Genomic DNA, 27,033 nt, shown 5'->3' on the forward strand with positions numbered 1-27,033 from the left:
CAGTTTAACTGTGCGATGTTTCTCGTAGAAAGGTACTTCAGGTTTGAAAAATCTCTCGATAAACAGGGCGCTGCAGGAAAAAAGGCCTTAGTTACTACTGAAATCTGTACAAAAGCCCCCCTATCAAACCAACAACCAAAGAAACAAAAACCTGGTCGGCAATTTGGTATTTTACGTACAGGGTATTCGATACAGTCATTTCTTGGATAAAGAGAATACGGGTTTGGAAAATCTCACGACATACAGGGTGTTGCAGGAAAAAATGCCATAGTTCCCACTGAAATCTGTACAAAAAGCATATATTTTTTGATAATTTGTACCTAATATACAGAATATCGCATATAGTTTAACTGTGCGATGTTTCCCGTAGAAAGACAATACGGGTTTTGAAAAATCTCAAGATATACAGGGTGTTGCAGGAAAAAATGCGTTATTTCCTACTGAAATCTGTACAAAAAAACCTATATTTTTTCGTAATTTCTGCCTAATATACAGGATATCGCATATAGTTTAACTGTAATTTTATCGGAAAACGATTTGAACGAAAACGAGTTTGAAAAATCTCCCGATATACAGGGTGCAGCAGGATAAAAAGCCTTAGTTCCTACTGAAATCTATACAAAAAAGCCTATATTTTTTGTAGTTTCTGCCCATTATCGGCGGGGTATCGCATATAGTTTGACTTGCTATTTCTCGTAAAACAGTTTATAATTTTATAATAAATTTCGTGAACATATGTATTCGTATTTACAGTGACGCTACATGTTTCCATTTTGAGAATCCATGGAAAATCTTGGAAATCCGTGGTCTGGGGAAAACATAAGGCTCGTCGTTAGTGTATACTGGGTAGTGCGTGAGCTGTTTTCCTCGTGTTCTCGGGGGCCCCCTCCAGATTTTTCCACGATTTCCCATTTTCCGTTGAAAAGTAGCGCGTAGAGGGGAAGGGATGTCGAAAAAAAATCTCCCCTCCCCGCCAAGGGTGGTAGACCTGTCCGTGCCCCCCTCCGCCGACTCCCCTCCACCGGCCCCGCTTGGCGCGCACCTCAGTCGTAACAAAGTATGTAAAGGAATCGGAGCTCAGGAGATTCTCCCGGTACAACTGCAGTTTTTGTTTTTTCCGTTCAGACCCGGCAGGACAAGACAGGACAAAAAATTCTATTCATCCAAAAAAAGGGATTTCTTTCAAAAAAAATTTTCCGTCAGGACATCCAAAAAAGGAAAATTCAAACTTTTTTTTAAAAAAAGACCTCAAAATAAGGGAAACCTTGGTTTTTTTAACAACTTCAAAAAATCATCCAGTTTTATCAACCGCCGGCCGCATCACAGCACCAACCCGGAAAACATACGCAGGAAGAAGAACGCAGGCAGTGCGAGAAAAGGAAGAGAAAAAAACACGGAAAAGAAGAAAATTCGGAAAATTCACCGGGAAAAGTGAAAAACCGGAAAACTTTCGCGGGTGAGCTTTTCTCGTTCTCGGTGTTTATTTCTTCTTCATATTTTCCCGGACTGTGCGTAACCTCCATTTTGCCCCCCCCCCCCTTCAAAAGCTTTTCTTTTTACAAAACATCCCCCCTCAAAAACAAAACCAAAACAAACAAAAAAAAGCGAAAAAAAGAGAAAACTCTTTTTTAAAAAACAATTTAAAAAAGTAAAAAAAAGACAGTGACTTAAAAAAAAGAAAAACAGTTACCACAAAGGGATAAAAAACTGTTATAATTGTAAATCGTTGGCTGTGAAAAAGTAGGTTTTAAGGAAAAAGTGGGAATTTTTCCCCCGCCTTTTTTTGTGTGTGCGTGTGTGGGGGACTTTTCTCTCGTCTTTTTTGAAATTTTTCTTTTTTCCATTCCCGCCTTGGAGGAAAAAGAAAAAAAGTAAAAAGAAAAAAAGTGACTTTTTTAATTTTATACACCGTCGCGTACTCGACATATGACACCGTCTGAAATGGAGTCGGAGAATTCGCCAACCCCTGAAGAGTACAACGGATTTGGAGCCGCCAGGTGAGTGGAAACAAAAAAAAAGTTAAAACAATTAATTTATAATTTATTCGGTTAAGACAATGAAAGAAAGAAAAATAATTCCTTCCGCGCCGCTGGAAGATATTTCTCTTTCTTTATTTCTAAAGCCGCGTCAAGGTTGTAGTGGATCTGTGAGGTTCTTGCCCTCCCCCAGGCAGCCTTGAACGCTGCCCATTCCACACGGCCGGATCTCTCGTGTAAAAAGAAAAAAAAAAATACAACCAAAAAATAAAACTACAAAGACCCCCGTCTTACTCATTCGGAACAGAAATAATTTTCTAGGCAGGTTAGACACCGCGGCACCCTGTATAAAGAGATCGACGCCTTCTTAAGAATCTCGTAATATCAGATTAGAAAACGACTCAGCACCCTTTAAAACACACAGAAAAAACTTTATATTTGCAGTACATATAGGACATTCTTTAACAAACTCGACATGTAAACAAAAATCTTTGAAGTTTTTTACAGGTTAAAACCAACGTATAAACAGTTCGACGACTTTTTGCAGTGGTTGTAATTGACCAAAAAAGCTCTCATTTGTAATAGCAGTGGCACTACATTGTTAGGGCCACATATGCCTCCTGAATCTGGACCGGATTGACGCCAATGTCAACCGTGTCTGCGGTCCCCGTGAAGAACTCTGCTGTCGGGGTTGCCAGCTTGCTTCGCAGTTAACTTCTTTGTGGGATTGTTCGTGCCCATTGTTTCCTAACTAACGTCTTATCTCCTTTTATGGATTCATATCTTGCAGTAGGTCTCGTTGGTACCTTTTCTTTCGAGAAGCCTACTCCTGAACGGCCTGGTTTGTATTAATGTCTTTGGTTTGGCCTTGCACCGTTCTCGAGTTATAGCTTTGTCCTGTCTTCGACTTAACTCAAATGCCCCTGTCACTAGTTAGGGAATCTTGTTATTAGGAAAATTAAGGCCCGTAAGGGAACTCGGGGCATAGAGGGTAACCAAAAGGTCGACATGGCCAAAGAGGGGGTCAGCATGGTCAGCATTCTCTGGGTCCTGAACCCTACTGTGGCTTAGCATCCTACCAAAAAGAAGATACATCTTAAAATGGATCCTTATGCCAGGAAGAGGAGGAGCCCGCCGAACACATTTTATGTTTTTGTGAAGATAGGTGCAGGTCCTTATAACTTATAACAGGAAAAACTGCAAGATCCTACACTGGAGCCGCTGGCAAAACTATGGAGGTTGATTAACAACCTGAAGTTGGACAGCGGGTATAAAAAAACAGAGGAGCACAGTAGATCTACTCAGGTCGAGGTGCAGAAGGCCTTGCGGCCGATATCCCTAACCCTAATGCTCGTAAACGATTTAAGAAATCTGGTTCATCCCTAACCATCCCAAAATCTGGTTCAGATCAGACTATTCCAATTTTACCACACTCAGAGCTTTTTTTAAAGGGGGTGATGAGAAGGATTACAATAAATATGTATTAAAAACTTCATTTGTCAGGTCTTTCAACAACGAGAAAAGCTACACTAAAGGATTTCCCTTGTCTGTGAAGGATGGTGTTATAGTAATAACAGATGACTCTCAGGTATCTGAAAAGATTTGTGATATTTTAAAAAAATATTCAAATCGTGCGGAAATTCCTCGAGCTCTGACGTAGGTCCTCTAAAACCCGTCCTTTGTAAGTGGACATGACGATGTTCTCCCAATCCTGGTAAACAATTACGCTCGTTCCCTAGCGAAAAGTGCAAATTCCAAATTTTTTCCTCCTATTTAGGAAATCCCTAGTGATGATGGTGATGAGGATAATAGGGAGCGGGGTTTGTTCTCACCAGGCAGCCTTCTGGCTTATTGTACCTTCCTAGTTCCCTAGTTCAATGTAATCGACTCAATCCTTCTTCTCAGAAGTATTAGTTCATTGACTGTTGCTGCTACAGTTTCATTCAATATGAAAACCCTGGATTTAGGTACCGGAGCTTGAAAAGAAGCGTAGGTATCCTAGTTTTTAAGAAGGGAGATAGAGCAACATTCATTATATGGCCCGGTATCTAATGCCAAAATTGCTTGAGTATATTATTACTAACCAACAAATGTAAGTTCTTTTTGACTGGACGGTCGTCTATGAAAAACATATTTACCAGGAATTCATTTTCAATTCCATTGAGAATGGTAATCAAGTTGACGCAGTTACGGGGATATGCCGTTGACTATGGATTGCTTTTGGGTGAGCTTGAACAATTTTAGGTTTGGTGTCGGTTTTGTGGCTTGGATTAGATCCTCATCTCTCAAACAGAAATCTTAAGGTAAAGTTTAGAGGTAGGCTTTTCAAAACCATACAAATACTGGATCAAGGTGTGATCTTGGAGAATAAGATTCTTAGTTGCTACTGCCAAGCCTTTGACCTATTTTAAGGTTAAAATCAGGGCAAGACAATCTTAAATATGTCTACAGATTGACATATTTAAATTTTTATATATCAAATTTCCTTGAAGACCTACTCAGTCCTCACATTGCCAAGGGCTGTAACAGTATTGCGAAATTTGAGATCGCCTGTAAAAGCTTAAACTCCCTTTGGGTAAGGTTGAACAGTTTAGGTTTGCTGGCGGTTTCTTGGCTTGGATTAGATCCTTATCTCTCCAACAGAAATCTTAAGGTAAAGTTTAGAGGTAGGCTTTTCAAAACCATTAGACGAATACTGGATCAAGGTGTGATCTTGGAGAACAAAGCAAACCTAGTTGCTACTGCCAAGCCTTTGACCTATTTTAAGGTTAAAATCAGGACAAGACATCCTTAAATATGTCTACAGCTTGGCATATTTAAGTTTTTACAGGCGATATCAAATTTCCTTGAAGACCTACTCAGTCCTCACATTGCCAAGGGTTGTAACGATATTACGAAATTTGAGATCGCCTGTAAAAGTTTAAACTGCCTTTGGGTAAGGTTGAACAGTTTAGGTTTGCTGGCGGTTTCTTGGCTTGAATTAGAAACTTATCTCGCCAACAGAAATTTTCAGGTAAAGTTTAGAGGTGTGGACTTTCCATAACCATTAGACGAATATTCTGGATACCTTGGTATGGTCTTAAAGAAGGCAGCAAATTTAGTTTCTACTGTCAAGCTTTCGACTTATTGTAAGGTCAACATCAAGTCAAGACAACCTTAAACATGTCTACAAATTTACAATTGTTTAGAGGCGATCTCAAATTTCGCATACTGTTTCTGTCCTTGGCAATGTTTGGACTGAGTGGTCTTCAAGGAAATTTGAGATCTCCTGCAAAAACTTGTCAATCTGTAGATATATTTAATATATAGTTTTGCCCAGATGTTGACCTTAAAATAGGTCGAACGCTAGTAGAAACTTAGTTTGCTTTCTTCTTCAAGACCATACCTTGATCCAGAGTGTTCCCAAATGAAAAAGTGGTCCATACTTCTAATACTGAAAACAGACACCTTTTGCCCCCAATGATCTAACTTTGGTCAAATTTTGTTTTCATCGACGATACCTCCTGTTTTAAAGATTCAGAATTTTTGTTTTTGGCGGATAGGATCTGTAGGAGGATTTAAATAAGTTTGCCTCTTGGTGTCTGAGGAACTTTCTATTAATCTTGATGTTTATCTCTGTTTTTTATTTCTGCATGTACCACGTACAAATATTACATGCACTTAACAAAAAATTACATTAATTAGATCATACAATTATTCAATTGTTAAACAATTTAAAATTTTTAAAAACTTGCATCTGGCAGAATATTAAAACGATGAAGTTATGTTCTGTTTTTTTTCCATGACCTGATAACACTTGAGTCACCTTGTAGCTTATTGCAATGTTACACTTGACTCTTTCCCCATAAATGGGAAAAAAGCGAGCATGCCTTTCCCTGTTGTCTGCCAAATTTGTTCCCACTTTTGTAGTTCCCTCTGTTTTCTTTTGTGTTCTACATATGTTTTCGGAAGAAATTCGAAGGATACTTGCAAATTCTCATCTTCCGATGCTTGTTTCTCCAATAAATCAGCTCTTTCGTTACCTACTTCACCACTATGAGCCTGGACCTTACTGAATACCTCATTAAGCGGAATCAGGTTAGCTGAATTCTCAACCAAAGACGTGTGGTTGTTAGTATTGGCGATCATGTCGAGAGATATTTAACTATCAGTCACTATAATCGCATTTTTCCAATCTACAGGATCATAAGTAAGCCAGCCAAACATTTCAACATAGCCAAAAATTGGTTGTTTGAACAATGTTCTGCAAGATGAACTGTCTCCAGAAGTGTCTCATCATCCCAATAAGACAAGGCACACCCAACTTTGTTATTCTTCTTACTACCATCTATACAGATGCATATCCTGAATTTTGGGCATTCTGAAATTTCTGATCATTTATTTTCCAGAACCAACCCAGGGTGTATCCAGTTGCATAGTTCCGTAGGCGTGTCAGTTTTCAATTTAATATCATTATTACAGCCTTCCATTACTCATACTCTTTACTGGGATCTCAATTGAGTCGCCTGAGATTGATGACTTGGGATTAACTTTTGTCTCAACATTATTATTTCTGGCCAAATTTAATAGAAGCTTGGGGTTCCTTGAGAGGAATCCATCAGGTTTCTGGAATATATCGTAATAAAACATCTATATTTTGGGTTGGTTCAGAACACACCTAGTAGTTTGGTAGGTTGGTTTGGTTTCCCTGGGGCATTCAATCCTACGATTAATCTGCTTAAGGTGTACAGAGGAAATTTATTAAATACCTAACTTACAAGTTAAGACTTCAATGGGATAATAACGAGTATGTCGAATGTCCCTGCACTGTGGGGCTAGTTCGGTGAAGTTTAACCCGTTAAACCTTAAAAAAGACTCATTCGAGGTGCACCATAGCAGTCCTTCGATTTTTTGTCCGTTCTTTGCACAATCGCCAACCAGAAATTACAAAAAAGTGTGTGATAAAACATACGCGATACCCTGTACACCATGTCATCCCTTGAGTGGGTCCATTGCGGCACCCTGGATACTCACGGACGTTGCCTTGTGACACACCTACAACCATAGGGGTTTCTTCAAATAATTTCGTCCAGAATTTGTAGATTTTCATTATACTCAAAATTGGCTCCATACAAAGCGCTTTGTATACTCGTACACAGACTGAAAACATTTTAAGCTTAGGATTCGTAAAACCTTCAAAACTATTGATGCTACACCTGCTTATTGACTGGCGTAGTGTCCCCTTAAAATTTTCAGGCGTAGGATTAGAGACACCCTGTATACGTATAGAGCAAGAACTGGGGGGGAGTATTGAGTGAATCACCCTGTAAACAGGCAGAAAAAGCGCGATTCTCAGAAAGAAAGCTTTATTCCAGGATCTATAAATTAATTATTGATTATTTAAGATACCATGTACACCACGTCATCCCTAGATTTGGGTCAGTATAGGCAGAATTGCGGCACCTTGTATACTCATGGTCGTTGCCTTGCGACACATCCAAACCCCTGTTGGTTTTCCTCGAATATTTCGTCAATAATTTGTAGATTTCCACCATCTTGTAGGCTAACCTATCAATGCTACTTTAAAAAATAGTTCTTACTCATTGTCAGTAAGAACCATCTTTTAGACCAGTTGAAAAACATACTGAACCCACCTTTATTAATTTCTTCTTTTTTGTCGCTGTCAAGATTTTCATCGTTTTCAGCATCCTTAGCATCCATATTCCTTACCATCGTTCAATAGAACCACCAAAACCTGAACCACCTTTACTCACTCAGGCTGTATGGTATGGTAATGAGGATACTAGGAAGCAGGGTTTGTGCTCCCCAGGCACTGCAGCATTCTGGCTTATTCTACCTTCCTTGTTCAGTGCAATAGACTCAATTCTTCTTCTTAGAAATATCAGGTCATCGTCGCTGCTGAAATTTCATCCCCTTGGTTTTTTCTGTATGTTAGGTTAAGTCTCTATTGAGATGTTGCTTCGCATTCGAAGATGATGATGGGTGGCTGTTTCCTCCTCCTCGTTGCATAATCTACAGAAGGGATCATCGTTGTATATGGCCATGTTGTGTAGATGTTTTCTCAGTTGCCAGTGACCGGTTAGTAATCCCATCCTATGAGACTAGCCCTCTCCAATTGCAGCAGTGAGTTTGCCAGTCTGGGTGAGGGTCCACTCAGGCTGTAGTTTTCGTCTCCTCCCGCCGATTTTCGCGATGCCTACTACGTGCGATTTGTAAATTTTGGAGAAAAAATTTCAACAGGGCAAAATTCCTCCGCATTGGAGAAAATTCGAATGTTTTTTCGAAGTAATGTCTTCCATTGGGAAGACACACACCACCTTGGAAAAACGCACACAAAACTTCATTTAAAATCCAGGCCATCTAAATTTTCAGCAAAAATGTTGTCCATTTCCTACTTTATTTTTTGGAATTGTGCTTTTTTCGGGCCGATCGAATAATTTCAACGCTACTCGATTAGCAATCGGAAATTAATGAATATTTACTATACTAAATTAATACAGGTTTGAATTGTACTTCTGCTCAAAATACGACCTAAAAGTTAGTTAAAAAAATGTAAAAAATCTGATCACCCAGATTTGAACTTGAAGGAAAAATTGTTTTAAAAAAGATCAGACGACCCTTCATCAAGAATTACCAGCACCCCCTCGATGGTTTTACAAATAGGAACGAAAGGAAACCAAATATTTCATATAATTATTATTTCAGGATTTTTAAATTTACAAAGCAAAACAATTAACTGTGAAAAATATAAAATGAGAAATTGCGTTTTGTTTCATCTATAGATGGTCCTTAAATTCGGAAAATTCGTTCATTTTAATTTCTCTATAGCTTTGTCCTATATATTTAATGTCGCAATGATTACGATTAAATTGGTCAAGCCAGCTTTTTGCCAAGTTGTCAACTTTGTCTTTAGGTTTTGAGAGGATATTTCTAAGTGGACATAAAAGCTACACTAAAAATCTAATAGTTTTAGTTTTCTACCTACTTTTTCTAATGGTTCACCAATATATGGCAAGCAACGAAAACCTACTGGTTTATTTTTGGTCGGGTGGCTGATCAATTATTTTTTGTAATTAGCAAGTGTTAATGGGAGTTTCAACGTACGGTCTATGAGCCAAAATGAATCCAACAGCTTTTTGAGTCCATGAGTGAGAAGAATCCGCTGGTATCGTAATGTCTGTGTGTTTTCTATCTTCATGGTATCCGGCTTTACTCAACAGTTTCCGTTGTTATTCCCCTTTTTCTGAGTTTTTAAGATTTCACGACCTCGCTTCAAATAAACAATAATTCCAAAATTAAACGTTTTGGACAAATCCATTGATACCGTTGAAAACTACATTACATTTCCAATGAGATGTGATCGATACTAAACTTATAAACGTTGGTGAAATAATCGTTTTAGTAGCCAGAAATTTAAAACACTCATGCTTCTATAAGATTTTAATCTAACCTATATATTTGGCAGGTCTCAGAGTACAAATGACCACTATAACTAATGGGAGTCGTCTAGGTGGTAGTCACGCCAATAAATACGTTCATTCTGAGTAACCTTTCTGTATTTACAATTAAAATTAGCAAGACACTTATTCTTTAACCTAATTAACCTAAGTAATTGACAAGTCTGCGGAGTACTCGATTCCTCGGCAGACCCGTTCATTCTTACTTAGCCCACTCACGCTAATAAACACACACTGAACGGGTTCAACGGGTGCCATCGAGCCCTTCCCCCACATCTCTCTATTAATTAAATTGCCTAAACCTGATTAGGTGTGCTGTGGGTACTCAACATTCCGTCACATCCTCACCCACGCATACTTCATCATTCGCGCTAATAAATACATTCATACGTAATAAGATTGGGGAATAGAATTCGTGGTTGTTTATACGCACTCATACGCATACTGATTTTAAATATGCAATGACATTAAGTTTATAGTCGCCGTCATGCCTGTTAAATGTCAGCCATGTGCTGTTAAAAAACTAATACCAATGTTATAGCTGAAAATATTCAAAGCAAGCAAACCAGTAAAGTCAAGTCATTTATTTTTTGGTACAAACTCGCGATAACAATTGATAAAATAATTAAAACCCACGCCAAATCCAAACCTACATTTGGTATTAACAATTCTTTAGAAATGGTAAAACATGTTAAAGAACATAAATATACATAAAAACTGTGTTTTAGTGTCGTTTGATGTTAGTAATTTATTTTACAAATATCCCTGTTAAAGAATGTACTGAACTAATAAAACAAAAACTTATGGAAATCTCTTTCAACGAATTTATAAAAAAAGGTATTATAGACCTCTTAAATATATGCCTATTTTCTAATTATTGTAAATTGAATTGAAAAAAAAAAAAAAAAAATGAAATGAGAGCGTTACCAATGGGGTCTCCATTATCCCCACTTTGTGCCTAAATATTCATGGATAACTTTGAATTTATTTTTTATTTAATTCTGTCCTTTTTTTTGTAATGCTATGTAGATTATATTTTACGCATATGGTCGGAACAATAGATGATGTAACTTTTTCAGAGTTAAAACTGTCCATAATAACCTAATTGAAACATGCATTTACAGAATGTTCGGCCACTCGTGTTAAAAACTTTGCCAGTCGATTCTGCATTCAAAATAGAACCAAAAAGTCCTAATTAACTACGGTCCGAATCTCGACAGTTTCGGAGTTATTCCCCCTTTTTCTGATTTTTGTAAGATTTCACGAACACCAATGAAAATTACGTTAAATTTCCAATAATATTTGATCAACATTAAACTAGTAAACGTTAGTGAAATAAGCGTTTTATTAGCCAGAATTTTTAAAATATATATTTTTTTTAAATTGAAAAATATACTATGGTGATTATAAACTACTATTTCCAAACCTAGAGAACAGCAAATGTCAGAAAACGAACAGAAATTCCATTTAATATACATTTTAGTAGTTTTTTAATTATTTTTTTCAAAGATGAAGAAATGATGAAGGAAAGGAAAATACCGTGGGTGACTGATTAGTCAGGTGTAAAGATTTTAAAAAAAAAAGTAATTTTTTTCTATTTTTTACGCCACTTTTCGTGAACGGTGACGATACGTTCCCGTCAATTCAAAAGTGCCACATGCTGCCTAGCAGAGTCCACCTACAGTTGTAATTTTTTCTTAGAATCACACACCCGAATTCTTAGTCACTTTTCTTGTGGTTGTGCGAGATTAGATATAGAAAATAAAGTCACCCTCTGCTGGATCCCAGGACATGGGGATGGGGGAGTAGAAGGCAACCCAGCATGCTCTAGCAAGGTGTTTAGTTTAAAAAAAAATTAAGGTGGAGTCGTAAATAATTCTTTACAATCGTTATTGTTTAGGAATTCTTCAACTGCAGAAAAGTATTTTTTATTATCGCTTTTAAAATAACATTGTTATTTTTTATTTTTTTATCAACAGACCTCATTGTAAAAGGGATATCTCAATTTTGTCGTTTAATTTTATGAAGTTTGGCTCAATTACTTCAGCACATTTATATTTTATATTTGTTTTTATTTTACTACTATCAACCAATGAACCAAGGGATAGTAGTTTCGTTGTTTCTAGTTCTGTTTTTGGGTCAAATTTTTTTATTTAATAAATTTTTTCTTCTTGTTTATTTAGGACCGTGTTCGTTAAGTTAACTCCTAATTTTTTAGTCATGGTATTTTTTTTATCAATGATAAATTTAACTATTGACCGTGTATCATAATCGAATTTATCCCAATCCAATGGAGAATGAGGCATGCCTATTGTGAACTATTGGCAAAAACGTTTAATTTAAAAAAATCAAAATGCTTGGTAATTTGATTAAACAAAACCAGATTCCATCATGAATCAGCTTGTTCAAATTTGGAAATTCGACTTCCCCTCCACAATTACCATCAAAATTGATACCTACAGAAATTTTTGCTTGTAATTTGATTTTAAAAAAATCAGGTTCCATCTAGAATCAGTTTGTTCAAATTTGCCCTCTTCAACATTTTATAATTGAAATTCAACTTCCCCTCCACAATTTCAATAGAAATTCAATCTCCCCTCCACAATTTCCATTTAAGTTCAATCTCCCCTCCAAAATTTCAATTAAAATTCATTCCTACCGAAATTTTTTATTGGTAATTTTATTATTTTTTCAATCAGTCCCATCACAGCTTGTTCAAATTTGGAAATTCGACCTCCCCTCCACAATTGCCATTAAAATTCATACCTACAGAAATTTTTGTTTGGAATTTGATCTAAAAAAAGCAGTTACCATCAAAAATCAGTTTGTTCAAATTTGCCCCCTTCAACATTTCAATTAAAATTCAACCTCCCCTACACAATTTCAATAGAAATTCAATCTCCCCTCCACAATTAAAATTCATTCCTACCGAAATTTTTTATTGGTAATTTTATTTTTTTAAAAATCAGTCCATCATGAATCAGCTTGTTCAAATTTGGAAATTCGACCTCCCCTCCACAATTGCCATTAAAATTCATACCTACAGAAATTTTTGCTTGTAATTTGATTTAAAAAAATCAGTTTCCCTCAAGAATCAGTTTGTTCAAATTTGCCCCCTTCAACATTTCAATTAAAATTCAACCTCCCCTACACAATTTCAATAGAAATTCAATCTCCCCTCCACAATTTCCATTAAAATTCAATCTCCCCTCCAAAATTTCAATTAAAATTCATTCCTACCGAAATTTTTGATTGGTAATTTTATTTAAAAAAAATCAGTTTCCATCATGAATCAGCTTGTTCAAATTTGGAAATTCGACTTCCCCTCCACAATTGCCATTAAAATTCATACCTACAGAAATTTTTGCTTGTAATTTGATTTAAAAAAATCAGTTTCCCTCAAGAATCAGTTTGTTCAAATTTGCCCCCTTCAACATTTCAATTAAAATTCAACCTCCCCTACACAATTTCAATAGAAATTCAATCTCCCCTCCACAATTTCCATTTAAGTTCAATCTCCCCTCCAAAATTTCAATTAAAATTCATTCCTACCGAAATTTTTTATTGGTAATTTTATTTTTTTAAAAATCAGTCCATCATGAATCAGCTTGTTCAAATTTGGTAATTCGACCTCCCCTCCACAATTGCCCTTAAATTCTTACCTACAGAAATTTTTGCTTGTAATTTGATTTAAAAAAATCAGTTTCCATGAAGAATCAGTTTGTTCAAATTTGCCCCTGTCAAAATTTCAATTAAATTCAACCTCCCCTCCACAGTTTCAATAGAAATTCAATCTCCCCTCCACAATTTCAATTAAAATTCATTCCTACCGAAATTTTTGAATGGTAATGTTATTTAAAAAAAATCAGTTTCTATCATGAATAAGCTTGTTCAAATTTGCCCCCTTCAACATTGATGTAGGTTTCAGAAAAACATTTTCCTTATCGTGCCAACGTTTCGATCTTTATTGAGATCATCTTCAGGGCCTGGGATTTACAAACATTGTTTACATGTGGAAAAGTGAATTTATACAATTGCAAAAATATTTTTTATATTCAATCAAAGTGTTTTGTCTTCAGTGTAATTGTGCCATTCTTGCGTGTCGTGTTGAGACTGCCAGTGAGATTTTGCTGTTTTGTGTTTATATACGTTGGATTTTGAAGGGGTGGGGAAGGACAAAAAACAGCAAAATCTCACTGGCACTCTCAACACGACACGCAAGAATGGCACAATTACACAGAAGACAAACACTTTGAGTGAGTAGAAATACTTTGATTGAATATAAAAAATATATTTTCCATTGTATAAATTAACTTTTCCATATCCTGAATGTATTTGTTAAATGTAAACAGTGTTTGTAAATCTCAGGCCCTGAAGATGATCTCAATAAAGATCGAAACGTTGGCACGATAAGGAAAATGTTTTTCTGAAACCTACATCAATGTCGAAGGGGGCAAATTTGAACAAGCTTATTCATGATAGAAACTGATTTTTTTAAAAATAACATTACCATTCAAAAATTTCGGTTGGAATAGAAAATAGAAACGTTGGACGATAAAAAATTTTTTTTTCTGAAACCTACATCACACCAGACCGCATCTCACATTTCTGAATAATTATCGATTAAAAAAATTCGATTAAAATTCAACCTCCCTTCACAATTTCAAATTAAATTCATTCCTACAGAAATTTTTCCTTGGTAATTTGATTTAAAAACATCAATTTCCATCATGAATCAAATTCTGCCCCCTTCAACATTTCAATTGTTGTTCAAAATTCAACCCCCCCTCCATCACAACTTCAATAGAAATTCCATCTCCCCTCCACAATTTCAATTGAAATTCAACCTCCCTCCACAATTTCCAATTAAATTCATTCCTACAGAAGTTTTTCCTTGGTAATTTGATTTAAAAACATCAATTCTAATTAAAATTTATTCCTACAGAAATTTTTGCTTGTAATTTGCCCCCACCACAATTTCAATACAAAATCCGTTCCACTCAGAAATCTTAACTTGTCAATGAAAATTAAGAAAGCAGTTTTCATCATTCGCAAGAACGAATCGGCATGTTCAAATTAGGCCCTCCTTCCACAATTTCAATTTAAATTCATCCCCCAAAGTAAAAAACAATCTATTTTCCAGTTCGGAATTTTCCGTTCTTGGATCCTTCCACTGAGGTGTCTTTATGTTTATTCAGTTTTACCCAGTTTAACCGAAATCTTATATGAAAGAAATTTCACGTTTGTTCACTGGCATAGGTGGACGGTCGAAACCCCTGATCAACTGTAGAATCTGCAGTCCCGGACGATGACTATATTGCCATGTGGGCGGCGTTATGAGGTCAGTGGACATTCCATGGATAGTTGGAGCGCGGGCCGGCAGACGTATCGTTTCCCCTGCTATGGGCCGGGTTCGGTGTGGAAACTTCGTGGAAAGGATGGTGACTCAATCCGTCCGTCCACCTGCTCACGGACCCTGGCATCGGAACGTTCTTCTCCTTTTTTTTCTAATGTCTCTCTCTTTCTCTTTTTCTCTTTTGATCTTCCACTCTCTCTCGCACCGCGGCTCGTCCCCTCCCAACCTGGAAACGCGGAAGCCATGGGCGTCCGATCTCTGGAGGGGATAATTGGTAGGGCTGGCGTGCGGGCGGCGCCGCCTCGGCGAACGATTCCCACTCCGCCGGCCCTCGGCCCATCCGTGACAATCAACCTTATTCCCGTCCAATTGCACTTCCCATTCTATTTTTTAACAATAAACATAACAGATTGACACATAAATATAAAAAACACCTTAAATAATAAAACTAGAGTATATAAAAACTCTACTGAAATATACATTTGACATATAACGTGTTCCGGAGTAAGAAACTTACCTTATACCAACATTTTATTGCAATATACATTTTTTGCTTTAAAACAGAAAATCAAATATTTTCAGTTGATATCCACCTGCTCAAAATCTAACTTTAAGCTACTTGACATTGACATAACGGAAAACCCACGGACAACTTACTAGATACTTAGGTAAAAAGGAAGGCCTTCCTTTTGATATACATCCTGACCCAAAACGAAAAACCACGCATAAACATTATACTGTAAGGTACATTTTTTCTAGATATTATTTTTTAAAAAGCAGATAATGTGGAAAAAACTACCACAGAATATAGCTAAAAACCGAACTTTACGCTACTTGACATAGCAAAAAAAACCGTGACAATTTACTAGCTAAGTAAGTAAAATATGAAACCTACCTTTTGATGTACTGCCTGGTCCAGAATGAAAAAAACAAAAAAACCCTTGCATAAACTTTATACTGCAAGGTACATTTCATGGTTTAAACCAAAAATACAATATTTTCAGTTCATATTCCACGTACAACTTAATGTTAGAAAAGATGACAGTGTGGAAAAACCAACCACAGAATCTAGCTCAAAACCGAATTTTAAGCTACTTGAAATAGCAAAAACTCTGACAAATTAATAGATACTTGGGAAAAACGTAAATCTACCTTTTGATATACAGCCTGGCTCAGAATGAATATATATAATGTATATATATAATGAAATACCCATGTATACTGTAAGGTAAATTTTATGTTTTAAACAAATAATAAATATTTTCAGTTGATATTACACGTGCAACTTATTTTAAGAAAAGCAGACAATATGGACAAATCTACCATAGAATCTACGTACAACTTACTAGATACTTAGCTAAAAAGTAAAACCAATCTTTTGATATACAGCCTGACCCAGAACGAAAAAAACCATGCACAACTTACTAGATACTTAGGTAAAAAGTAAAACCTACCTTTAATAAACAGCCTGACGTAGAACGAGAAACCCATGTACAACTTATTAGATACTTAGGTAAAAAGTAAAACCTACCTTTTGATATACATCCTGACCCAGAACGAAAAACCCATGTACGACTTACTAGATACTTAGGTAAAAAGTAAAACCTACCTTTTGATATACAGCCAGACCCAAAACGAAAAAAAAACATGCATAAACTTTATACTGTAAGGTACATTTTTTCTAGGTATTATTTTTAAAAAAGCAGCTAATGTGGAAAAAACTACCACAGAATATAGCTAAAAACCGAACTTTACGCTACTTGACATAGGCAAAAAAACCCTGACAATTTACTAGATACGAAGGTAAAAGTAAAACCTACCTTTTGATATACTGCCTGGCCCAGAATGAAAAAAAAACCTTGCATAAACTTTATATTGCAAGGTACATTTCATGTTTTAAACAAAAAATACAATATTTTCAGTTGATATTCCACGTGCAACTTAATGCTAGAAAAGCTGACAATTTGAAAAAACCTACCACAGAATCTAGCTCAAAACCGAATTTTAAGTTACTTGAAATAGCAAAAACTCTGACAAATTACTAGATACTTGGGAAAAACGTAATACCTACCTTTTGATATACAGCCTGGCTCAGAATGAAAAACACCCATGTATAAATAGCCATGTATACTGTAAGGTAAATTTTATGTTTTAAACAAATAATACAATATTTTCAGTTGATATTACACGTGCAACTTATTTTAAGAAAAGCAGACAATATGGACAAATCTACCAAAGAATCTAGCTAAAAACTGAACTTTAAGCAACTTGACATAACGAAAAACCCATGTACAACTTACTAGATACTTAGGTAAAAAGGAAGACTACATCCTGACCCAAAACGAAAAAACCATGCATAAACTTTATACTGTAAGGTACATTTTTTCTAGGTATTATTTTTTAAAAAGCAGATAATGTGGAAAAAACTACCACAGAATATAGCTAAAAACCGAACTTTACGCTACTTGACATAGCAAAAAAAACCGTGACAATTTACTAGATACGTAAGTAAAAAGTAAAACCTACCTTTTGATATACTGCCTGGCCCAGAATGAAAAAAAAAACACCTTGCATAAACTTGCATTTCATGTTTTAAACAAAAAATACAATATTTTCAGTTGATATTCCACGTGCAACTTAATGTTAGAAAAGCTGACAATGTGGAAAAACCTACCACAGAATCTAGCTCAAAACCAAATTTTAAGCTACTTGAAATAGCAAAACTCTGACAAATTACTCGATACTTGGGAAAAACGTAATACCTACCTTTTGATATACAGCCTGGCTCAGAATGAAAAACACCCATGTGTAAATACCCATGTATACTGTAAGGTAAATTTTATGTTTTAAACAAATAATACAATATTTTCAGTTGATATTACACGTGCAACCTATTTTTAAGAAAAGCTAAGAAAAGCAGACAATATGGACAAATCTACCACAGAATCTAGCTCAAAACTGAACTTTAAGCTACTTGACTTAACGAAAAACCCATGTACAACTTACTAGATACTTAGGTAAAAAGGAAAACTTTCCTTTTGATATACATCCTGACCTAAAACGAAAAACCCATGTATAAACTTTATACTGCAATGCACATTTTTTTCTAGGTACATTTTATGTTTTAAGGAAAGAAAAATCACTTAATTTAACACAGAACGAAAAACAACCATGTACAACTTACTAGATACTTAGGTAAAAAGTAAAACCTACTTTTTGATAAACAGGCTGACCCAGAACGAGAAACCCATGTACAACTTATTATATACTTAGGTAAAAAGTAAAACCTACCTTTTTATATACAGGCTGACCCAGAACGAAAAACCCCTGTATAAACTTTATACTGCAAAGTGAATTTTTTCTAGGTATTATTTTAAAAAAGCAGACAATGTGGAAAAAACTACCACAGAATCTAGCTCAAAACTGAACTGTAAGCTACTTGACATAACGAAAAATCCATGTAGAACTTACTAGATACTCAGGTAAAAGTAAAACTTACCTTTTGTATACATCCTGACCCAAAACGAAAAACCCATGTATAAACTTTATACTGCGATGTACATTGTTTTCTAGGTACATTTTATGTTTTAAGGAAAGAAACATCACATAGTTATAACATACCTGATGCAATAGAAAACTCTATTATAGATATAACTTTATGAATGAAAACTCCCGTCTATAACCTACTAGGTATGTTTTATGTTTTAAAACATAGAGAATGTTTCCGGTATATATTCTAGGGTAAAAAACCTATTAAAAACTACCGTGGAAGTATAAATTGTTTGATACTGTAAAACGTACTAGATACTTTATATTTTTTTTTAGCACTAACAACCCAACATATAAATGTTATTACTGTATTGAATATAAGATCGTAGTAAAAATTGCTTTTTTTTAAACCCATGGGAAACTTAATTATGATTTAAAAACCCTTGCAAAACGTTCTTTTTACCTTTTAAATATAAAAATATTAATGGCCTTTTTGGGTTCATGTCCTACGTGAACAATATTATGGACTGAACACTTTTTTTTGAAACCTAACTCGTCAAAAGTTGTAGCCTTGTCGATTTGTCCCACTGAGACCATGGGAGGCGGTGGCGTAGAACAGCACTTATACGACATCCCAGGACGTTCCTCAATGATGATGGCGTAAGGCCAAAACGCGAGTCGTCAGTCCCGGTGAAGCGATCGAGTGCCGATTAACACGTGTTCACCGACTCGCCATATTTTTTTTATTATTTAAATAAGAAAATCAACGAAGTGAGTCCCGTGCCGGCCTTGACCGCATGTTTTTGACGTCAACGACTGGAGAGGAAATGACGACTCGGCCGTTCATTCAACTGGACGGACGAATTTATCAGCCGGTTTTACATTTCTCATATTTTTTTCTTTTTTCTTTCTACGCTTTGACGAAATAAAATGAATCGAGAGAGTGAAAGAAAGAGAGCGAGAGGGTTAAAAATGTGGGGCCGTGGGCCTCTTCTTCGCGACCGGCAAAGGTCATTGGGATGTCAATGAACTTTCTGGATAATAAACCTCTTCCCTAGCCGACAAACTCTTTAGACGCTCTTTAAGGAAGGTTTTATTGGTTTTTTTTTTTACAAAAAGCCGAAGGTAGATGGTTTTCACGTCTTGAATCGACCTATGTCCATCCATCTATGGTCCAACATGCGTCTTTGTCGTATCATGCCTACGGCCGGCCTCGTGCCCATTCAAAACCAGCACACCGTCTTGCACGAGGGTCTTGGATTTATTTTTATTCCTCCCTCTTCACTCTCTCACCCTATACTCTATGCTCAGACAACCGGTCCGTTGCTCAATTCCTGGACCCCTGGACTCGCTAATGAGAGAAGGTTTCGGTGGCGAGAAAGGTCCCCCCTTGGCCCATCCCTATTCTCTTTTTCTCCTTCTGCGGACCCCCGCCGCGCTTGCGACACACCCTATAGAAAAATCCTGGTAATTGGGGGGCTAAGAATAATTCTCCTGGTACTCCAAACTAGAAATGTCTCTCTCAAAAATTCTGATCTGTGCTGAACCCCAGAAAAAACAACCTGACCGTTTCAGATCTCTTTCCGCAGCATAGCACGCGGAAAACTGTCTCCTCTTGTGAGGTGATGAACGTATAGTTACTGATCATCTTGCAATGCCTGATGGCCTGGCTTTCTCTGCTCTTCGATAGACTAAAACAGCAATTACTGATGCACCTAACCTACTACATATCACCCTAACTACGTCAATCACTCTGCACACACACACACACACACACACACATTCACTAACTCACTATCAATCACTCTCACACACTCTCTCTCTTTCTCTCTCTTTCTCTCTCTCTCTCTCTCTCTCTCTCTCTCTCTCTCTCTCTCTCTCTCTCACACACACACACACACACACAGACACACACACACACACACACGTGTACATGCACACATTCGCTCACTCACTCTTCATTCACTAACTCTGTCTCTCTGTCTGTCTGTCACTCTCTCTCTGTCTGTCTGTCACTCTCTCTCTGTCTGTCTGTCTGTCTGTCTGTCTCTCTCTCTGTCTCTCTCTGTCTCTCTCTCTCTCTCTCTCTCTCTCTCTCTCTCCTGTACGCGAGGACGCGATCTAAAGTTGTAATTTTTTTAAAAATGAAATGATATTCATTCCTCATTTCAGATACTCAAAGGCGTGTTTGTCGGTCATGCGTGTTTGGTCTATCTTTCGCCCCGTTCCTCGACGGGATGGAACTTCCTCGGTTCCTTAGTGTTCATTTGCCAAGAGAACAAGTGTCAGACGGTTGTAAAATCATCTCTGTCTATCCTAGGATACGCTTATAAAATAAACCCGTAGGAAAATTGGGGGAACCCTTCGTCTTCCTACTCTTTCCCAGTGATATTTGGTAGTTTCTATATATCGCTTTTGGGATATTGTCTATGCAAGGCGGCCAGATAAGATAATTTATCAACAGGAGAGGCGGTTGAACGTTTGTAAATGGGCGAGTATCATTATTATCTGTACGTTATCTAAGCGGCGTAACTGGTTGAAAATCCCACCGTTTTTTTTTATTTTTTCGTTTTTTATTTTTTATTTTCTGTGTGCGAAAGGAAGAGCGTGCCGAGGACGGAAGCGACCGATGAATGGCAATTTGCCCGACAAATTCTCACCCCTTTTCTCCAAACGAGGCCAACCCCCTTTCGTCAGCCACCCTTTTGTCATGGGGGTCCCCGTTTCTGCTTGATTCCTCGTCAAAATTAGTCAACGGCGATTCGGCGAAATCGACCGTTTTACGATTCCAGATGAGGAAACGTTCAAGACGTTCAACATTGTAAATAATGAATTTCATATGCTAATTATGATTATTATATATTCTCTGTTTTTTACGAATTACCACAATGAGAATTGGCTTTTATGCATTCTGCAATTTTTATACAGTCGAACCCGGATAAGTGGAACCTGGGTTAGTGAGAAATCCTGGATAAGTGACAGAAGGTTGTGGTCCCGTCACTCTTTTGGGGCTCGAATCCTGGATTAGTGAGAGAAGGGTTGTGGTCCCGGCCTTCTTTTTCGGCCCAAATCCTTGATAAGCGACGGAAGTGTTGTGGCCCCGTCACTCTTTTGGGGCTTAAATTCTTGACAAGAGACGGAAATGTTATGGTCCCGTCATTCTTTTGGGGCTCGAATCCTGGAGAAGAGACGGAAATGTTGTGGTCCCGTCACTCTTTTGGTGCTCGAATCGTGGATTAGTAAAAGAAGGGTTGTGGTCCCGTCTCTCTTTTGGGGCCCAAATGATAAGCGACGGAAGTGTTGTGGCCCCGTCACTCTTTTGGGGCTTAAATTCTTGACAAGAGACGGAAATGTTATGGTCCCGTCATTCTTTTGGGGCTCGAATCCTGGAGAAGAGACGGAAATGTTGTGGTCCCGTCACTCTTTTGGTGCTCGAATCGTGGATTAGTAAAAGAAGGGTTGTGGTCCCGTCTCTCTTTTGGGGCCCAAATCCTGGATAAGGGACGGAAATGTTGTGGTCCCGTCACTCTTTTGGTGCTCGAATCGTGGATTAGTGAGAGAAGGGTTGTGGTCCCGTCACTCTTTTGGGGCCCAAATCCTGAATAAGCGACGTAGTGTTGTGGTCCCATCACACACACATTAGAGCTTGTAAATATCTTTTTGTTAAATGTGGACTTAGTTTCTCATCATTTTATATTTATACTGCTGAGCTACCTGTACACCCTAATGTCTTCATCACTACCTAAGCGGACGATGTCGCAATTTTGTCCTCTTTCTCGAATCATATCCAACCTCTAATGTCCAAAAATTTTGAGCTTATCGAAGTCTGGTGCTAAAGTGGAGGACAAGAGGGAATAAAGATAAATGTACTCCATATTCACAGTGAGAAAAGTCCTCCACTGTACGTCAACCGTTCAAGCGAAATTCGTAGGACTGGACCTAGACAGTAGACTGACATGGAATCCCCATACTAGTCGACAACTCAACGGAAGACTTGGACAACTACGAAGACTTCTCGGACCAAAATCTGCCTTGATCATCAAAACTAAATTAACCTTATACAAGACAATAATTAAGGTTTTAAGTTGAGTTAAAAAAGTCAGTGTCACGAGCGGAATTCGAACCCATGTCTTCGGCTTGATACGCCGCTACTCTACGATTTGAGCTATCGTGACTTCGAAATTAATTGGTCAAGCGGAACACGAAAAATAATGAACTTATACAAGACTTTACCTCGACGAGTTTGCACATATGGAGAGGAACCGTGGGATTCTACCAAGCCATCGAACATCCAGCGCATCTTTCGAAACAAAAGTCCCTAGACAAATTGACAAAGCTCCTTATTACATCACATCAAGAACGACCTCAACATTCATTTTGTCAATGAGCTGTCACAAGAAACAAGCTTTAAAATAAATAAACAAATAAATTTGAATAAACACAAACAAAAATAAAAAGAAAACAATAGAACCTGTGGTAGAAGGGGGGATTTTTCACCGTGGGTTTTCAACCTCGTTTGTACAAAGCGGTGTGGATATATTTTTTGCTTTTTTGGTTAAAAATAGAGTCGGACCCCCGCCCCTGGGGCTTAAAAGGGCGACAACCTGCATCAAGTAAAAATAGCACCGGCCCGGTCCCAAAACGGTTCTCGATTTTAGTCGACTTCCTCATTGTTACCTGTACCTCAACACACCTGTGGGCGGCCTGTAACTTAAGCTTATGTTTGGAACATACTTAAGCCGTTGAATATGTACAGTGTCGACTAGTTCCTGATCAAGATTATTTTTGTTTTTCTTACAGAATATTTTACAGTAAGATTCGAGTCTTGATTGACACTATTTCGACACTGCCAAAGGTCCTCTGGCCCGATGTGTCATAACCGCTCTCTGTCCAGTTGTGATGGGAATTGATTTTCAATGGATGGAGGTCATCATGCCGTTTTGGAATGTCAATAAATGATTCACCTTTGCTTTTTGGTCGTTTTGGTCTTAATGATTGGCGGTACACCTTTTTTTCCTTTTGGATGCCTCTTTGCCGAATGATTGCCGGTACACCTTTTTTCCTTTTGGATACCCCTTTGCCGGCTATTGGCACCTTTTGATACGGTTAAAAGGCGATTGTAAGCACTCCTCAAATGAATTATAATCGGTGTTTAATAACAAAGTGGAGTGATGAATTGATGCGCCTCATGCCCAGCCGGGTGCCTATTGATTATGAAAGGGGATTTTGCCCTCTTTGGCCAGTTGCTCCTTGGAGAAAAAAGGGGGCCGGAGAATCGCGTGCCGACACGAGGCGAGGGTGGCCACTGAGGGATGAGAAAGCAATGCGAACCCACCTCATACCAATTGTCGAAAAAGAGGGAAATAATTTTTATATGTGCGTCGAGTGTGCTACGCTCATTGTGCATAACAAAGGCTCAGAAAGGGGGTCCACGAACAGGTTACATTGTTCGGAAACCGCAGGAAGCGAGGGCGGCAGACTTCCGGTTTTGGGAAACCGTTCTCCCCTTTTTTTCTTTCCAACATCGCCCCCTTCTCACCACCCGACCGATCCGGCCAATAAATCGAGAGCGAAGCCAAGCGACGCCACACAACCTGTTCTCCTGGGCTTAGTGTCCGTCTTAAGACGATCACCCTTTGTCATCCAAGACTGAACTACACCAGGGTCCCAATAGATTAACATTAAGCCGAGTATGACCTATCATCAATCATCAATATGACCTATCATAGGGATAGGGATAGGGATAAAATAGACGGCCACAAGGCCTACTGCACCTCGACCCTGATTTGATCTATTGTGATCCCCTGTTTTTTTATTATATATATATNGTTATATATAACTCACTGGCCAGCTTCAAGTTATTAATCAGCCTCCATAGCTTTGCCAGCGGCCCCTTAGTGATCTTGCTTGCGATTTTTCTTGTCCTAGTTGCAAGGACCTGCAAAACAAAACATAGAATGTGTTCTGCGGTCTCATCCTCTTCCTGGCAGTATCCTCTTCTCTCTGTAAGTGCATGTGCCTTCTTAAGTGGCAGTACCCTGTCAGCAGTCCAACAAGAATCCTGGTTCGGTTGCAATCGCCTTCCAGTAATTCTTTTGTAAATTTTGCCGATGGTCCTTCTATGATGTCCTTCGCGTGTGGTATTGTTCCACATCCAGAATCCATTTTAAGATGTATCCTCTTTTGTAGTAGGATGCCACAGTAGGGTTCAGGACCCGGAGAATCCATGTTGGCCGCCTCTTTGGCGAACGTGTCAACCGCTTCGTTGCCTCTATGCCTCGAGTGCCCAAGGACCCATGCCAAGGTCAGGTCATCAGTGTCATTGACGTCAAGGCCTCCATGAGTTCCAAACACTCTTTGCCTTCGCCTCGCATGAGGCTAGGGCCCTAAGTGCTGCCTGGCTGTCAGAGAAAATGGCTATTTTTCGGGAATGTATTCCTAGCCTTTTTATTTCTCTAGCGCATTGTTCAATCACTATGATTTCAAACTGCAAAACTAGCATATTTACCTAGGTTTACTGGGTTCGGGTCAGTTTGGACTTTGGATTCATCCCGAAGACTCCAGCTCCCGTAGACCTATCATCAATCAAATCGAATATTCGAACCTATAAGAAAGACCATTGCTGCCATTTTCATTGTTCCAAAATGGCTCTATCTAGTCTTAACTTACTCTACCATCTCAGATATGCAATAGCCATGAGTCATACAGTAGTCACTACTGACAACATCCATCAGGATAGCAAATTCCAAACAATGTAGTGACAGCGATCTCAGGAGTGCTTGATAACTTACATATCTATCCAGTAACAGTTAAAGTGTTATCAATAATGAAGAGTGTCAGGATGGATTCAACCTTGAATTTCATCTAGGAGTCGTTTGATGGAAATAATTATGGGGAGGAGCTGTTTTCCACCCATGAATTATCCTCATAACGATCACGATGACAAGACAGTTATCTAGTTTATCATTAACCGATGTAACATCGAGATATGTTTGGTCAGGCTACAATATGATCTCTATTTCATAGTTTCCTATTTCCTGTCATCAGATAGTGGCAGAAACATGTACGAGTACTGGCCACACCGGGTCGACTCGGAAGAAATAGGACATCCCCGGTTGTAGTAAAGAAAGGTAAAACTCATAAAGAGAGGGCGGCGGACCCCACCCTACTATTTCGCGGCTATGGGGAAAGTCCGACATGGGGTTTTCACCGTCCTCGGTGCCCAGGGTGGATGCCCTCATCGATCCAAGGGTTTCGGCAGATTCCTTCCACCCCATCGCGACGGAGGGGGCTAGGAGCGCACCCTCACGTCGCCCCTCGACTTCCACCCCCACGGTCTTCCCTTCCTTTCCCTCTTCTGATTCCTCGGTGTCTACACCCCAAAAAACTTATATGATTTATCGTTATTCCAGGGAGCGACGTTCTGTATTCAAACCAAAGCTTGACGGGATCGTTGGAACAAACTCGGCCCCCACCGGTACTCGTGGGTCTAGACAGTTCAAAATTAAATGTTCTATTTTTGAGATAGGGACCCCGGGGACCGCCGACGGCCTGGCGCGGATTTTCTCCCTTTTCATAACCGATTTAATTAACTTTTCCCGTTTTTTAAACGATATTTTTAAAATTCATATTTTAAAACTATAACTCCGGAAAACGGCAGGTAACCAAATTTTTCGCTTGCACTGACCGGTATCGTCTGGTACTCTATCTTAGACACGGGTGCAATCCCAAAATATTAACATAAGAAAGATACAATTATGTTAGAAGCAAGTTTCCCTGGAACAGATGCTTCTTGGCTAATTAAAATCAACATACTACTATGCTAAGATGAAAAGCCAAGCTAGTAAGACTTGCCTAATCTGAACGGTTCTAGGTCAATAGGAAATTGTCAAAAGGGAGAACTAGGCTAAGGCCACACCGGAGGTGACAGCTAAGTGACCAGTGACAAGGCGATTCACCAGGCGAGTCACCTAGTAAACGAGCGGGTCTGTTTTTATTTACCTGGTGGGTAGTGATTTCTGATCGTTTCGTGGTGGACGGGTTTATTATTTCCGCAGTTTTTAAAAGACCTACTCTATGGAATCCAAATGAGGAACTCCACAAAAATCGCAATTACGTAATTGACCATACAAAAGTTTGAATTCGCCTTCAAACAATCTTCGCCGATTGCTGTCATGCACTCAACTCCTTGATTTATACCCTAATGAATCATATTTAAATTAAGCATGTTCGGAAAGAAATAGTTTTCTAGTTAATTTCGACTTTTTTCAAATTTGAAGAGAGAAATTTCGGGCACTTCTTTACAGAAAGCACAAAGCACTACTAACGTCACCCTGGTTTGGCCACTTGTAACCTGCCACCAAGTAACCAGGCGACTCACTTCGTTACTAAGTACCTGGCTTATCACCTCCGGTGCGGCCTTAGCCAACACTTTCCGGCTATGGAAGCCGAGCATTTAAACCAGATGTTGATATGCTAAAACGAGTCAGCCCAGGACATATGGTTGCTGAAGGCGCAACGAGAAAGCGGACGGAAGGAAGCAAGAAAAGGGGTGCTATCCCATTAATAAGATCCGAAACTTTCTGTGACATAGGAACCCACATTATCAATGAATAATAAGACAGAAAATGAGAGAACAATGGAATTCACTCATTGGACACAGACAATCCAAGAACCTCCAAAAACTGCCAATCCTAACAGGATTCTTAACCAGGAGACTGCAAACTAAATGGACGTTTAAAGAAGATTGGTATAA

The 27,033-nt window shown here is 38.2% G+C and overlaps 1 protein-coding gene across 3 annotated transcripts in view; it reads left to right on the forward strand.

Moving 5' to 3' along the window:
* LOC106670827 (insulin-like growth factor 2 mRNA-binding protein 2) overlaps window positions 1–27,033 on the forward strand; it is a 67,047-nt gene that overhangs the window by 25,754 nt on the left and 14,260 nt on the right. Inside the window, exon 1 of one of the 3 annotated variants that reach the window (XM_014401460.2) lies at window positions 1,626–1,997. The exons of the other annotated variants lie outside the window; for them this stretch is intronic. Within the exon in view, the coding sequence (XP_014256946.1) occupies window positions 1,927–1,997 (71 nt within the window). The 5' untranslated portion in view covers window positions 1,626–1,926. Of the gene's footprint in view, window positions 1–1,625; window positions 1,998–27,033 lie in introns of those variants that run through there. 3 annotated transcript variants of the gene reach the window in all.

This window comes from Cimex lectularius, unplaced genomic scaffold, assembly GCF_000648675.2.
Source record: "Cimex lectularius strain Harlan isolate CLEC.00 unplaced genomic scaffold, Clec_2.1 scaffold252, whole genome shotgun sequence".
In the NCBI taxonomy this organism is placed as follows: domain Eukaryota; kingdom Metazoa; phylum Arthropoda; class Insecta; order Hemiptera; family Cimicidae; genus Cimex; species Cimex lectularius.